The sequence below is a fragment of the Sturnus vulgaris genome, chromosome 4 (genome assembly GCF_052056855.1).
Source record: "Sturnus vulgaris isolate bStuVul1 chromosome 4, bStuVul1.hap1, whole genome shotgun sequence".
NCBI lineage: Eukaryota > Metazoa > Chordata > Aves > Passeriformes > Sturnidae > Sturnus > Sturnus vulgaris.
This window is the reverse complement of record NC_142246.1, coordinates 44,150,663-44,167,950: the sequence shown is the minus strand read 5'-3', so window position 1 is coordinate 44,167,950 and position 17,288 is coordinate 44,150,663. Positions and strand designations below refer to the sequence as shown.

The following is a 17,288-nucleotide window of genomic DNA, read 5'->3' as shown; positions in this document are numbered from 1 at the left end:
TGTTTGATCCTATTCTCATAGTCCTTTAATATGACAATTTATTCGGCTTTGGATACATGAAGGTTTTATGTTGTTTGGTTTGGTTTACTTTGGTATTGATAGAGATGCACCCTTCTATGTGAATATGGTGCTCTATAGATGTTTTCAGCTGTTTATGGTATGGTTTCTGGCAGAACACTTCCAAGAATTTGCTATTATATCTGTTACTGGAAGAAGATAAATAACCTCTACTTTTTTTTAACCTGTTCAGTCTATGCAACATTAGTTACTAAGCAACTCTGAAGAGATGAATGTCAGATGGCAAAAGCATCATAATGAGAAACAAAAAATGCAGTGATATGCATAAAATGTTTATTTCATAAGCTTCTGTTTGGCTTGTTTATTTCAGTAGCACCTTATTTCAGTCACTGATCTCAAAGGTTTGAGCATTATAAGCTGTTATCGTGAGCAAAAGTCTAAGATGATCCCATATAACATGCTTTGAAAAAGTCTATCCTCAAACTGAATTAAAAGAAGAAAAGTTTGTGTTCTCTTTAAGTATGTTATTTTCTTTTAGACACTATAATTTGATGTGCACTGTTATATGTGTGTTTCTTTTTGGTTTTGTTTTCTTTTTAACAGATTTCTGTGGGTACCAAAGCTCAGGACTCAGTATCAATCTCATCATGATACTTGAACATCTGTGGCTCACTGGAGGATTTAAAAAAGAAATTCAGTATGACCTAGTTGGCTTGATATGTGGAAATTTTATAATGTCTTCTGGAACAAGTATCAGCAGAAATAGGCAGGCTCCCAGCCTGCAGGGTGTTGACCCAGAAACATGCATGATAGTGTTTAGAACACACTGGGCACAGGTAATGTTAATTGGTTTTATTGATTGAAATAAGCTGCATTAATACAAATTTGCTTCATTCTTTCTTTTGATACAATCCTGAATTGTGCAGGAAGAAATGTCTTTCCTGCAGAATGCAGTAGATGACACTGAACTATTTTTAAAATTCAAAGGTAATTGACCTTTCAAGGTATGGTTAACCTTTACTAATCACACTTGGAACTCTGGATTTGTATTTAAGTGGGAAGTGGTAGGACATGGTAATATCTTATTGAAGGCCTAGATCTTCTTACTGGCTTTCCTATTGATTCATTGTGACTTGCACCCTGTTGCAGACTTCTGCCCTTCTTTTCCTTGTGCTGGGTAAGTCTTGCCTTTTATAAAGTAAATCAGATGCACAGTGTTAAAAAGCTGTATGCAAAATGCAAAGCTGTAAGCATTCTTATTTATTATGGATAGATGTAGATTATACACTTCAGTGTATTCTAAAAATTGTTTGCATGTCATCAGGATTGTAATTGCTTTTAAGCAAAGATGTTTTGCTGTGAGCACCATAATATAAGGTCTTGTTTGCTGTAGTAATATGAATAATCTAACCATTTAGATAAAATTGATTTCTGTGCTGCTGTTCTTGTTGTTCTTTGGCTCTCCCAAGAAACCAGACAGACAAATAGTCGTGTTTCTGAGATATTTCTAGAGTCAGAGGAGCTGTCATTCAAGAGTTACCTTTTCTCACCTAACTAGTGATGTGTCATGTTAAGGGAGACAATGTTCCTTTATGGTTTTGTGGCAATTATCCTCCACAAAAAGGCTAAAGACTTTTTTTTTTCTCTCCAAAAAATAAGCTTTATTGTTTGCATGCACAACAGAATATAATTCAGGGTTAGAAATGCTGGTATGACTATTTTTACTATATTGAAACTTGCAAGAGTAAGTGGGCATCAGTGACCATTTGGTATCATATATAAGGTGTCAAGCAAAGAATAGCACTGTGGGCTGCTACTACTCTTATTACTGCAAATCAGCCCATGATATTGATATTCCTGAGCACAGTTACTCTGGCTGGGGAATAGGACATTTGATTTCAGTCCTCTGTGACAATCTTGTTTCAAATATCATGGAAACTATTTCGGAACGCTAAGGAAACCTAGTTTATCCCTATTTGAGACAACCCCTGATTTTCAGGAATAGGGTAAATGACAAATTTAGGTGCTTATTAAAAAAGGTGACCAACAGCAGTATATTTTTGCCTTGTACATGCCAAATGTAAAATTTCAGGTTTTGCCTGTCAAACCTCCTAAATTTGAAAACATAGAAAAACTTAATACTTCTTGAGTTAAATAATTTTGATAAATATTTTTCCCAGTAGTGGTAGGTGCATACTTTTTATGATGCATTCAAGTGCATTACAGCTGATATATCTTTGTTTCTCTTTAGGTTCTGAAAATCATCGAGAAGCACCTTCCTTTGAAAAATACTCAGGCAAAGTATGGGGCAATCTCACCTGATGAGGCCAGCACTGTGCAGATGCTTTTCTTATAATTGAGGAGCAAGCAAAACATGCCTTGATGGAGCCTATTCTGGAGCTTGTGATCTCAGAAAACATCATGGAGAAGCTTGTCCTTTGGAGCCTGTGGCAAGAGTTCACCGATGAGACAAAAATTGAGCAACTCAAAATGTACGAAATGCTCGTAACCCAGTCTCATCAGCCTTTGCTGCATCACAAGCCCATTTTGAAGCCTTTGATGATGTTGCTGAGTTCCTGCTCAGGGAACAACCACTCCAACAGTGGAAACAGAGTTGGTTGTCCACTTGAACAAGCTCTATAATAGCGAAAGATGCCTCCATTTTAGAACTGTTTTTTCACACTAGTGAGGACCAAGGAGATGCCGATTTCCTCATTTTTTCCCTGCTGATTCCCTTCATCCGTCGAGAAGGGACAGTAGGCCAAGAGGCCTACAGGAGGAGTAAACCAACAAGGATGAACTGCTTTTCTTGTCTCTGTCTGCAGAAAACAACCCTGTTGCAAACCACATAGCAGAAAACACCTATTTTTGCCCAGTAAGTTGTTTCTATTTTACACGGTCTTTAGTGCTAAACTGTCTTTCCTCCTTTTCTGTCATTTTTGTTAAAGAAGTGTTGTAACTTGTTTGGTTTTGCTAACACCTATTTAAAAAGTGGTAATGCTGTTTAAACCATCCCCAATGCCAAACACAGTCTTGCTTCTTGTTTCCATACCAGTGTCTTGTGCTTTTGGGCCAGCTCAATTGTTTTTGCAGTCATACAGTGAATTGGATCAGAAAACTGATGGAAGTTATAGCAGAATGTAGTGGGAGAGAAATATGTCTCACTACGAGGCACCTCTGAGATTCTGGAGCTGAAGAGAGTGAGAAAGGGTAGTGAGGTGTCCTGAGGTGGTTGTTTCAGGTGGCAGCACAAGCTTAAGCTGGCTGTGCTTCCCTTACTGACATCAGTTCGACAGTTCAAAAAACAAGTGTGAGAATAGTGAGAGTATTACAAAAATGCTATAACTTTTGGAAGATAAAAGGGAGATTTGCTCGTTGTCACAAAACTGGATGTTTTTATGACTGTCTCAGGCTAACCACAATCTTGCTACGTTGTTCTCTATTATAAAACTTGTAATGAGCAGCACTGTTGCATTGTTACACCTGGAAAATTTATCTTACCACATGAATAGAAAGCCTTTACTTCCCTTGCTGTAAGTAAAGTAAGTAAAATGATTTAACTAACAAAGATGTTCTACTGAAGTTTTAAATCTAAAGCAGACTTGAATAACAACACCTGCTTCTTCATGCCTTATCACAGTCTGAGATCTGCAGTAGGTGTGTTCAAACCCAGGTATCATTCTGTACAGAACTTGCTCTTGTGGGGCAGTTTTTTGATGGATTCTTTTATATTCTGCATGGTTTGCATTTTAATTTAATAAATCCTTGGAAAATGAAGTGGAGGAGAGTCTTTCATGGCTACTAAAGCAGAGAGCTGTAAGAGAGAGCACTAGAATCCCTGCCACTGCTTGACAGCTGCTCCAGCCTTAGGTTTCCATTTATTCTGAGATTGTTTTGAGCAGTAGGGCAGAGCCACATTTGCAGGGTAGATGAGACCTAAAAATTCCACAACAAAACTTCTAAGTGGTTTCTTCTGTCAGTTGTAAATATTGCATCAATTTGAGACTCCAGTTGACCTCGAGGTCTCCTCAAGAGGAGAGAGATACTGCCAAAGAATATTATATTGATTCTCAAATTGTCCCTAAGACAGATACCGTTATTGGATCCATGCTACAACTTCCATAATTACATTTTCCTATTAGTTAAAAAACCCCCAAAAAAACCCCAAAAGCAACCCAGCCTTATTACACTGAAGATAAAAGCCAGCTTTCAACAGCAGGGAGCCATGGCTGACAATCATTCCAATTAGGAAGGCTTTTTGTCAAAATGTGCTAAAATCAGACTTTTCTCAACAGTAATGAGGTTGGCCTAAGTATATAAAAAGACTTTAATGTAATGCCATGTATTTAGCTTACTAACACAATATCTTTTTTGAATTTGAGTTGTGAGGCGCTGAAAAACAGATTTTGTTCTGATGGAGGATTTTGTAGGTGTTGGTGATATTGCTGTATCTCACTGAAATCAGTGCAAATGTTGCCTCAGGTAACTCGGCAAAACAGTTGACGAAGTCCTGTGTTGATAGCAGAGACATTTTGGGTGGCACTATGTTGATGTTATTTCTGTTTCTGGGGACAGGTTAGCATGTAGGGTTTTCTTTACCATACCATTTTGCATAATAAAGGCATCCCCTGGGGTGGAGTCTGTGCCAACATCAACCTGAAGGTTTTCTTGATACTGTTTTTTGACATAACTTTGGTTAACAGCTTTTTAAAAACTGGATTGTCCATAGATCCACAGTATTCAAAAGTGTAGGTGACAAAACTATAAGGAAGGAAGAAGATAGTTTGCAGTGGGATACATCACTAACAAATGTTTTTAACGTGAAATGTGTGGGTAAACTATTTGGTAAAGTTTTCTGATTTTAAACCAAATCATTTTTATCATGTTTTGACATGAAAGTTTTCTGGATATGGCTGAAGATATTATCTGTTTAGCATTATGATAAGAAAAAAAAGTTTCTAAAGAATTTTGGGCAGGGTAACATCTCAAAGTCCCTCACAAAACTTTATAAATGCCTTGCAGCTTAGGAAAGCAACTTCAATGTTGGGAGGAGGGATGGCTCTGCAGTGCCCTTGAAAAGTTACGACTGCAAAGAGATGGAAAGACTGTGGATGTGGGAGGAGAGAGAATTATTAAAATGGGGTAATTGTCCAGATAGTGATTGTTTATGCATTAGCAACACATTACAGTCACATAATATGCCTGGGATTACAAATCATGTAGTCAGTATCTTCTGTGAGTCAAGAGAAAGTAAATAAATAAAAGAAACTGATTTGTAGAGAGATTCATGCCTCAATGGTGAGAAAGAAACTGCTGGAGATGCTTGTAAAAGTAGATGAGCATGTAGGGCTGACATGACAAATGCTAGAAGAAGTTTAAAAGGACACTGCTTTGTGTAAAACAAAAAAATAAAACCAATCTTCCTTTTTCAGGAGGTGAATGTTTTAATTTCCTTTCCTTTCAGATTATTTTTTTCATTAATGTTTCATTACTGATTAAAACTGTGTTCTGTTGGTAATTTCAGATGGTAACTCTATTTATACCATATACTTCATGAACATTCTAAAATATTTTTTACCTAAAAAGATGAAATTACTTCCTGTGGCTACTATGTTTCAGTGCTTAAAAAGCGTAATTTCATAGATCCATTTGTGTTATACTTCATAGCAAAAATAAGAGCTTCCTAAACTTCAAAGATTTTAGCAGCTGCATCTGTCAGTTCTTACTTCAGTAAGTCTGACAAACTAAAGAATTCAAGACATTGACTCATTGTGAGTTCACTGCTCCTATTAGTGGAGAGTAGCATGTTTTGTTCAAGGTCAGCATCTTGTGCTTAAGGGCAAATATCCCTATGAAGGCGAAACATGGATGGGACACAGCTCTGAGAATCAGATTGCATACTGAGAGGGTGTGTTTGTGTTTATGAATAGCAATTAAATCTCAAGCAGACCATGGAAAATCAAGTGTGCATTAATTAGAAGTTCACAAGACAAACGTAATTTTTTTTAAATTTTACAAATAAAGCTTTGCTCAATAGCTTTAGCTTCTCAATCTTTTAACATATGTCCAGATTTGTCCTTTATCTGTGTATATGAAACTGTGTATATGTCACTGTACTAAAGCAGTCGATTTCCACAGTATTCTCCCCTCCACTTTAATATCTGGCTTACTTACCTATGCCAGAATAAATCTATCTTCAAAATTATGTGAATTAGGAATAAAAAGTATTCAGAAACACAGCCTTTGTCTTTTATGGATTTTGCCTTGTATGGATTAACAGTTACAATTGCTTGTGCTTGTGTGTGTTCAAAACCTGATCACCTTCTGTGAACCCTTGGTCTTTGATCTGGATATTGTCAACTGTTTGTTTTCCAGTGTTTTCTAGCAGATAAGAGCTGTGTTTCATCTGAGCTTTAATGGTCTAGCCCTGTAGATGCCAAGTGGCCTTTTGTAAGAGGAAATATTCTTAGAAGAGTCTGTTGAATGAAAATTAAAAAGATTTCCATCGGGCCAATTAATAATGTTCCCATTAAAATGAGAATAATCTTAAAAAATTATTGTGAAGTTGTAGGAAATCATCTCAGAAGGATAAGAATCCTAAGTAATATTTAGAAAGTTTCTGGCTTCAAATAACTTTAATAATTAAAAGCTGCATCTGAAAATCATACTCTAGATACATTCAGCAAAATTTAAAAATCTTTTTGGAAATATGCTTTCTAAATTGTAACTAAAAATGCTCTCTTATTCTTCGGTGATATATTATACATAAATCACCTGTTAGGCTTAATGGTACGCTTCCTTCAAATAAAAAAGGAAAAAGGGAAATTATGAACAGTTAAATTAACATTTTTTGAAGTGGATTCAGTTGAGTTTAAATGGCTGGCAATCAAAGTCAACATGCGTCTGTGGTCTAAGTGGGACTGAACTTTATTTTTGTTGATGGGGCACTTTCCCCCTCCATTTCTGATGTTTCATGTTTCTGAGAGAAATGACTTCATACATGTTTGAGCAGTGACATTTGAATCACCAACAAAAGACAGGCTGTAGATAATGGCACTGATGGCTGTTTCTGAAATGGACTGAAGAAAAGTGCAAAATAATTTTAGAAAAATTAAAAAATAGATTATAATTTAGGATTAAAAAACCCCAAGATAACCTCATTTTCTCCATCATTTTCTCCTAAATACCAAATCTTGAAAGAAGCATATTATATGGAAGGCTCTTTAAAATATTTGTTTTTCTGCCACAGGACTTTTTTGAAATGAAATTAAATTAATCTGAACACTCTGTTATGTTACTAAAACTAACAGGAGAAACCATTTGTGATACTGCCATTGAAGCAGATGGACACTTGGAAAGTTAATTTCCTCTTCTGTTTCTGAAATACAGGTGTTAGCAACAGGACTAATTGGCCTCTATTCATCTTTGCCTACAAAGCTGTAAGAAAAAGGAGAAGAATATCTGATGAAAGATGGCGGGTTTTTGTCACCAGCCCTTGTACAATTCATGAATTCCCTTGAATTTTGCAATGCTGTGATTCAGGTGACTGAACGGAGTTAGCTTGTTCTTTAGAAGTAGTAGTAAGTTGTAGCTCCTTCACAAGTTTGGAAGTTAGAGTTTATTTATTTTTATTAATGTCACAGACTAATAAAGTTAGACTAAAACAAGCTGCTTAAAATGCCTTGTGGTGTCTGTTCTGGTTATCAGGATGAACTAATATATTTGTGATTTTCAGGTGCCAAATGTTTCAAATGAAAGCCTGATATTACATTATATAATTGGGAACATTTTCTGTTAAAAGAAAAAATAAATGTTTATTGCATTTTAATATCACTGTTAATCCTAGAAGTAAATTGGATGCCTTTACATTCATGTGGGAAAATGTAGGGTTTATATTTGTATTTGTTTAAGCTCTTGTAATGGTACAAAAGAAAATAGTGAAAATAATCTCTATTGTCTGTTGGTGAATACAACATAAATAAAGCTTGCGAAGCAGAATTAATTAGGTCTCCTCCTAGAAGTATAACTTCATTTTAGATTGGCCTGTTCTGCATCTGTTCTGTTCTTCTAGGGTTCTTTTTCAATGCTTTGCTCCCTTACTACTTTTTTCTATTTTAAATGTAAAATGAAATTCTTGTCTTTATATATTGTTTTTAAGGCTTGAATACTCGATAGAACTCAAATCCAGTATTTCATTAAAACAGGATATAAATTCTACAGAAACTGTGGGCTTGTGTTATTTGAAAAAATGTGCTGGATAGGATTGAAAATTTAGTCACATTTATTGTTAAATAAAAGATATGTTTCAGTGCAATGTGTGCAAAGTACTGTAAAGGAACTGGTTGACTATTAAAGCTGTGAACAAGCAAAAATAGTAGTGTCATTGTTCAAATGCACTATACAAGATTTTTAGAATGCATGTTTGAACATGAAGAAGAGACAATATTAATTTTGGTGTCTAACCAGAGTTATTCTACAGATCTATGTTTGGAGGAGATCATAACTGATACATTTGTTAAAAACTTATATGAAGGGCACTAGAGAAAAATTTTAAAATTAATTGTTTTTAGAACATTGTTCAAGTAGATGCAAAATGGTTAAGGATATCAGCTGACATGCAGAAAGAGCAGTTTCTGACTCCTGCTTGATTATGTCTCTGTAGTCTTCAGATGACTTGAAAGCTGAGTTACTGTAAGAATTTTTGCTTTGCACAGGGACTGGTCTGTGTTCACCCAAAAACTTTGGCCAGAGATTAAAAACAAACAGGGTAGCCAAGACCTCTTGCCATTTACTACTTTTTCCCTGGATCACAGCATAGGAAGGGCCACTCTTTTTCTTCCTCTTACCAAATTAAAAGTTACAAGTTAAAGGAAGTCTGGTAAGAATTGCCGGTTGGAGAATCTATTGTAGGCTGTGACACTCCATTCTCTGTGAACTTCAAATATAATATATTGGCTTAGAAAGATTCTGAATGAAATTTTATTTTGCTTTTATATACATTAGTTGATGTGTTTTCATTGAAAAGACAAAATGAATGTTTAATTATAAAAGTAAATTTTTGGCTTCTGATAATATTTTGGGGGGGGGTTGTTTGTTTATTTGTTTGTTTGTTTTAAAGCTCTTAACCATCCCATTAAATAAATTATGCTGGGGTTTTTTTGTAATTTCTGTTTGTTTTACAGTGGCTGAGAGAAGGGCATGTGAACAGTATATTCTTACCCCATAGCTAGAGAGCACTTTGGTTTACCTGCTCTTCAACTATAGGAAAGCGGCTGTTCTGCTTTTCTTTATTGTAGAAAGTCAAGTTAACAATGGCAAATCCACCTTCAAGTGACCCCAACAATGCTGCAGGAGCTGGATTTAGAATTTTAGATCTTGCTTTGATACATGGCTGTATACACTTCTCTGTCCATCTGTTCATCTTTGTCAGTGTGCAGGAAGATGGAAAAGCCATGTCTCTAAGTTTGGCAGATTTTACTGTAATCAAAGCTGGTGTGTGTATTTCTTTGTAGAAGAAATAGTTGTTAGGAACCTGAAGCATATCAAATGCTGGTGAGAAGGACAAATGAATGTCTTATTAAATGAGAAAGGGTTTTGGTAGTGAATAATAGCATTCTGTGTCTTTTAAGTCTCACTGGAACTGTTCTATATCTTTCTCTCCTCCACCCTCTTAGGTGGCACATCCCTTGATATGCAACCAGCTTGTGAATTACATTTACAATGGATTTTTGTTGCCAGTAATGGCTCCCGCGCTACATAAGGTCAGTGACAGCTGCAAGCATGGCACAAAACCATAACAAGGAAAAGCTATGGAAGAGCCCTGTGTAAAGATACTGTCAGATGTATTGTCAGTAGTGACTTCCATGCAATTCAATACATTTCTAGACTAACATTCCACCTTTTCATTCTATATCATTTCTTAAGTGACATATAGGTATTTCTAAAAATGTTTAAAATTCTTATGTGTAATGAAGAAACAAAAGGTTTGTGTTGTTCTAGACTCACATATCATCAAAGAAGCAGTGACATTTTAGATATTTCATCATGGCAGACATGTTTCTATGAGCATTTTCTTTCTAAATGTATATTTTTCTAAAGGAAGATACTCACAAGAAAATGTTTAGTCAAGAAATACTATGCTAGTCTTAGTAAAGTTGCTATTGTTTTGTAGTTCCTTATCACATTGGGTAGAGTTATTTTCCTAAAGTAGATTTTGATATCAGTTTCCTAATGTATTAGAGTACAATTTATGTTACTTTGAAGAAAAAAAAATCAATTTTTTCTTTGAATTTTAGGGTTTATCTTTTGCAAAATATGTCACCAATGTTAGTAAAGTCTGTATTTACTTTTTTTTGTTAAGCTTCAAAAAGCTACATTTCCAACTGTTGCAGAACATGTCAATTATGTCAATTCCCCATCCCTGAAAGTATTCAAGGCCAGGTTGGATGGGATTTTGAGCAACGTGGTTTAATGGAATGTGTCCCTGCCTCTGGCAGGTGAGTTGGAACTAGATGATCTTTAAGGTCCCTTAAAACCCAGGTCATCATGTGGTTCTGTGATTTATGAATTAACAGTCTTCATTGCCCTGTAAAAGAACATCTCTTTTGAGTAGAAAATGTAGGAACAGCTGGGAGTAAGCATCCCCAAAAAACTTTCAGAAGCAAACTAAAAAATTACTTTTGTAAGATCTTCTAAGTCTCACAAAGCCAACCAAGCACAAAGCATTGCATCTGTTCCATTTTCTGCAGGACAGTGAAACATTGTTGCTGTTAGCTGTAAGATTAGCTGTAGGAACGGCAAAAGGAAACCCAGTGACCGGTCTTTTCTCAAGATAGAGAAAAGGACACTTAATTGTAAAACTATATTCCTTATATACATTAGATCGCTAAACCAAGAATAGAATACAGCTCATTGGTCAGAGTGGGCAACACCTCTTGCACAGATGTTTTCACTGTAAACAACACAGTTCTCACAGTACACACTCTGTAAACAGTAGCACGTGCATACTGTTTAAGATTCTTTCCTTTCTGTTTTCTCCAAGTTCCTGGGAAAGCTTCTGCTTTTCCAGACTGTGTATCTACAAAACATCATACCCTGCTTTCTTATTCACAACTTGTTTTGGTAGCACAAACAGTTCTTCATAGTAAATAGTCACCAAGAAAGTAATAAGCAAAGTAGAGTCTTTTTCAATGATTTGGCAGGCCTTGAACACTTGGAAATTGGGTGAGGTTGAAGTATAAATTGGCTATGATCCAGATCAAGGCTGTAGTCTGTCCTGAGGTAGTTCACCTCCTTAGCTGGCAGTAATTTTTTCTCTCTCTGTATCTGGACTTAATCTCTTACCAAGACTGGGAATTAGAAGTGAAAAGCCTAACCAGTTTTAGGTCAAGGTTGTGGATAATGAGGGAGATAGCAGAATGGATTCTAGTCTTAGTGAGTACTATTTTATTTCTGAAGTATTTGAGAATAATCCTAGATTGTTTTGAATACTGCCATTGTTTTGGTTTAATTTTGATTTCCCGGTCAACACACCAAATTAATGTTTTCGTTTTGAGTTGTAAATTTAAATAAACTTATTTTTTCCTGTTGTGAGACAGAACCAGGAGCAAAAGAGCAAGGTAGGCCTAAAACTTGGGAGAGTATAAAAGAAAATTTTTAAACTACACAAACAAAGAGAAAGGAAAAAAAATTCAGAATAAGATTTTTCAGATTACTCCTTCCCTCCTTCTCCCAACTTGCATAACAACAAAAGAAACATATAACAAATTCTTCGGTCAGTCCCCAATTTAGTTTTCCTCGGTTCACTTCTGGAGAGAGAAGCTTCTTCTTGTTGAAGCTGTAGGGATTTTTCCCACAAGAAGGAAGAAGACAGTCCTCTTGTGGTTTTATTTTTCACGATTTGCAGTCGCCTGGGAACCTGCAACCGTGATGCTCCTCCCAACACCACAGCCGTCCCAAAGCTGTAAATGTGGGCCATGTTTGTCTCATGGGGTATTACTTTTAAGAATGAAATGTTCTACAGCAAAGATTCTTTCTGTCTCCTTTTTCTTTGCTCAGGCTTCATCTTCAGAAAACTGAAATCCCCTTCTTTCCTCAGGGCAGAAATTCTGAACACAGGTGCTCTTTGGTCAAATCATCTATTAAATGGAACATTTCCATCCCCCCATGTCTCTTTTCATGGTTTGTAGGAATATTCAGTACATCAGTTCATCTTTACAATTTTTACTAAAAGATTTTTAGCCATTTCAGCATCTTCTCATTCTCCTTCCAGCTTAAAAACTTAGCTCTTACGTCACTGACTTTAGAAATCTTCTTCTTCCCTTTCATATTCAAAGGAAAGGCTGAAGGCTTTGCAAATCTTATCTGAGTACTAGAGAGTTAAAGTTTAACACAACTACAAAAGTTGGGCCAGGCTCAGGCCGCGCTGGGGAGGGCAGCTGAGGTGTTAATCAGCCTTTCTGGGGCTGGGCTGCAGCCCCACACTGCTCATGGCCACCCGGGCAGGCCCGGCCTGTCCAACAGCAGCAAGAGTCGGCCTCCCCTCACGCCAGAGCCGCAGGCCCGTGGAGGAGGAAGCTGTGAAGGTCTTATCACACAACTTTTTCTCCCCCCGGCCATGAGGCCTCCTCGTTGGCAAACGGGGCCCAAGCGGCCCCCTGAGCCTTCCCCCCCGCATGGGGGAGGGGGAAGCTCGGGTTGATGTTACCTGCTCAGCAGCCGGAAAGACAAAGAGACCCAGTTCCGGATTACCTCCTTCAAAATGTGTGTGCACGGAGCGAACTAACTTTCTCTAATTGGCTGTTGCAGGTGTCCCAACCCCCACAGAGGAAATTCCCTTAGGAAGAACTTCTCTCTGAGTTTCTTCTTCCTAAGTCAACCTATCACATGCTTCTAAAAGCCACTCTTATCAATTAGTAAATCTCCTGACCTCCTACTGGATTGATTACTTGCCTGTTGATATTAAATAATTTAAAGATGGCTGTTGTGATTACTTTTCCTTTGATGAAAATTCTGTTTATATACTCTGACAGTGGGTGAAATCATATTTTTCTTGAAAATGCGGATGTTGGCTGCTAACTTAGGTGACTTTCAAAGCCTAGCTCTTTCTCAAACCCTGATATTCTGTTTGGTGCCTTATTCTTCCAATAATAAACCTTTCCTTGATTAGCATTAAAATTGACTTCTTCCTCATTAAAAATTAACTTCTTGTGTATAAACTTCAAATGATTTTAATGGAGAAGATGGATTGCACCATCTAGTGGATCTGATACAAGGATCTCACATCTGCTAGACTAAAACTCTATAGCAAAAGGAATTAAATAAGTTGAAGCACTTTTGACCTCTTCAGTCTTTCTGTCCTGTGCTCCATGTTTAACAGAAAATACATATTTTGCCTTCTTGCTTTTGTGACATGTGCCTATGCACTATGATAATTATGCTGCAACTACACTTCCATACATTCAAATAATTTCTAGTTGCCATTGAAAACATTAATGCTAAGGGGAAGAGTGGACTTTGAAAACTGTATCTCCCACTTGGGGCCTTAATGTTGTAATTAAACTTAAGGTTAATAAAATATTGGAAAGGACCAAAACGAAAGGCCAGATGTATCATGGCAGTTTTTAAAACAGAAGTTCTTTTATTTAGCACAATACTAAATGGATCTTGATTTTTTTCTTTTAAACTCACTGAAGTTGGTTTGGTGCCATAAACTACTTGTGGCTGAAAATTTTAGTTTTAATTTAGTCATTCAGTTTGGATTGTTCTGATTCATTCTTGCTTGAGTTCAAATACAGTGTGTAATGGAGCATGGTATTAGGAAGACAGATCAGTGCGAGGTTAAAGGGTGGTAAGACGAGATGATGATAATTACTGGTTCCTTTCAACTCTAGCTATTCTATGATTCTGTGATTGAGTACTGTGATGTCTTTAATGTATTTTGTCACCAGGTCCCCATTCCCATTCAGCAGTGAGCAGCCATTTTTCATGATCCTTCTTTTGCTGTTGAAGCTCTTCTTCAGCTCCAGCTGGACTTTGGCATTCCTCATCCTTTCTCTGCATACTCAAGCACTTTTTCCATATTCCTCTTGGGTCACCTTTCCATGCTTCTGTCTCTTCATGTTCCAGACTTTTTAGGAGCTCTTAATTCATCCACACGGACCTCTTACCTCCTTTCCTCAATTTCCTTCTCTTCTCCCAATTTAAAACATCTGTCTATCAAACACTTTACTTTTGGTAAAAGTAGCACAAAAATTTCAGTAAGTAGAATTTCATAAAATATGTTTAGAATTTCAGTATATGGTTCAAAAATTTAAGATATGCTTATTTGTGATCATGAAATGCTTGTAAAATTTATGGAACTATGTAGTAAGCACTGTTTTTTAAAATTTTTTGCGGATTGTCTCCCTATAAATACTTATTATGTACACAATTCACTGTGTGAATGAAACAGTACAAGTCTGTTGAGAATAGAGATGTGTTTCTACGGAAAAGTCAGGGATGGGAGACCAATATATTTTTATTGGTGTGATTTTTCTGGTTTATCTCGTCAAGCTAGTATGGAGTTGAAAAAAAGAGTTCTCTAGTTCAGGTTATTTCCAGTTAAGGAAGTTTCAAATTGATTGGGCAAGCTAGTTAGCTTGAAATAACCTGTTTTTCACAGTGAGCTCTGTGAAGGTTATATTTGTAGCTGATTAACTGTGATATGCTTAAATAACCCAAACATTCTCAAGCTTGTGATTCCCTAATTTCATTTCTCAAAGATAAGTATCCTAAATATAGAATGTTCTTGTAGCCTAATTTATACAATTTCTGTCCTAGTCTTGTCACTTTGTGTGGGTTATCCCACCTACATGTATAATGAATGATTGACAAGTATGTTCCTATCTCCAAAGCTGCACATTGCTGAATGGGTAGTCAGAGCCAGATTTGTATTATATAGCTGGGCATGTACATTAACTGGCTGTGACAGAGAGCCCTGCCTTGTCCTTTGGTTATCTGGATGTTATTGTACTTTTTACAGAAGATTTACCTCCCTTTCTTCTGACACAGGAGTTGCTTGAGACATCAAAAAAAATGATTCAATGAAATTGTTTGTGGAGCAGGGGGGAAGGCATGTCTTTGTGCAAGTTCACAAATTCATTTAAAAACAGAGAAATAAAGTGGTTATCTGTAAAGATACAGAGCTAAAGAAAAATGTTAATTTGGTAGTCTTTTTCCATTATTTAAATTTTTACCAAAACCATCTTTTATTCTTTCTGATACAGTGTCTGGGATTTAGAAAAACTAAGACTATCTGACAGAAACTGTTCTTAAATTAAGACTGGTAACTTTTGATGGCATGTCAGTTACAACTTGAAATTATGCAGCTCTGTATGTTCTTTCCTATATTTTGATATGTAGGGAAAAAATACTTATGACAATGTATAGTTCTATTCAATAAATGGTACAAAGCCATACTGTTGGATTCTGTGACATATTTCACTGGTTATTTCCTGCTGCACTTTCAAAACTAACATCAAGCTCTATCAATAAAATACAAGGTCTTCTGAGGCTAGATTATACAAGGGTCTAAGTAATCGAATACAACCAATTTTCTCCTCAGTTGAAACCTCATTGAAATCCCAGAATGAATCCAGAATAACCCTAATGAAGTAATTTTTACTGGTTCTGTTAGAGGTTGTATCACCTTATTTAGGTCTATATATGTTAGTAGACTGTGTTTATTTACCTTATTCTTTTAGGTGGTTACAGCACTTCTGTAGAAATATAAGTGAAATCCTTTTTCAGAAGGTCTTTCGTATGTATATATTTTGCAGTCAAAACTGTGTGTTAGATAATTGGGAGCCACACTTAGTATTTATAAATATTTTGTTTCCTTTGATACAATTCAAATTTGTTATATACATCCCTTTACTGTAGATGCATGTGATTTCATTTTAGTTTGACATTCAGAGAATTTGGTTGACAAAGGCAGCTATTCAGACCATGTTCAATGTTTATGTAATTTATGGTACTTCAGTTTATTGAAAAAAAAGCACTAAAATCTGACAAAAGCAAATTTTTAATGTCTGTATATACTCCTCTACTACATGGCATTTAATTGCTAACTATGATCTAATTATTTTTATACTTGGAAAGTTTGTTTTAATCTGAATAGGCTTTGTTTAGTCTGAATAATTGAAATTATACCAGCTTTTTAGTATAAAACATTGCTGCTGGCCAAGGGAACAGAATTGCTCTGCAGAGGTTCTGGCACGGTTCTGTTAAATAAGCTTTGTCAAATGGTCCTCAAGTATACTGCACACTAACCCATTCAAAAAAAAGCCTCTGACATGGTGTCCTACTGTGATAATTCAATAATACTTGCTGATGATTATACAGCTCAGCTAGGGGGAACTTACCCGTAAATTATACTCTGCAGATTAGAAGGAGCATCTTTATAAATATCCAAGATTTTCCCATTTAGGAATAATACCATCTTTCATCTTACTGAAAAACATTTGGGCAGCTACTCTCAAAACATATAAACCAAATGCCACTGGAAAACTTTGAATAGCGTTGTGCTTTGCAGAAGCCCATTAATAACTACAAAACTTAATTTTACCAGCCATGGTGTGGATATATAAAGATGCCTGTCACTTCTTGCTTCAGCCATGCAGTTCAATTGAATTTTAACCTGGTATATATAAAGCAGTTTATAAATGTGAGCTGAAGGAAGATGAAACAGTTTGGGTTTTCTGGTTCCTCCAGTGGGGAACCTCTGTTCCTGATCCTGCTTGTCCCTCTCTTTTGCCAGGACAACTCTTCATACTTGAAATTGATTGACGTTAAAATTTGCCTTAACCTCTGAATAGCTTTAATCTGAATCAATATCTTGATCCAATTCATTGTGCAGCATGAACCCTTGTCTGTATAAGCAGGGGGCGAGCAGTTGAAAATTAATAGAAGAGACTGGAAATGGTTGGGGTTTTTTTATCAGTGAGATGAACTTACTGCTTGTGGGTGGATCTAGCGGATAAATTCAAATAAAAACATTTGTGGTCTTTTCATTGGCAATATGAAGTCCTTATAAGAAGGGATATGTGATGGAAAGGTGTTGAAACTCACTAGATGTATCGGAAATGGTAGATTCCGTGACCCCTGCAATGTCCTGTGGCCTGGTCCCTCTCCTCTCTGGCCATGCCTAGTTGGCCGAGATCCAATTTCTTCCCGCCCCCCTTTACAGACCCTAGAAAAGACCTATGTCCCCTGACCTCGCTCTCTTTTTG

General features: G+C 36.3%; 1 protein-coding gene across 1 annotated transcript in view; it reads left to right on the top strand.

Moving 5' to 3' along the window:
- The window catches only part of FHIP1A (FHF complex subunit HOOK interacting protein 1A), an 83,292-nt gene that overhangs the window by 21,468 nt on the left and 44,536 nt on the right, over positions 1-17,288 (top strand). The window contains 8 exon segments of the mRNA XM_088164419.1: positions 622-854; positions 2,270-2,357; positions 2,360-2,601; positions 2,603-2,652; positions 2,654-2,807; positions 2,810-2,893; positions 7,408-7,560; positions 9,693-9,779. Coding sequence (XP_088020545.1) covers positions 666-854; positions 2,270-2,357; positions 2,360-2,601; positions 2,603-2,652; positions 2,654-2,807; positions 2,810-2,893; positions 7,408-7,560; positions 9,693-9,779 — 1,047 coding nt within the window. The 5' untranslated portion in view covers positions 622-665.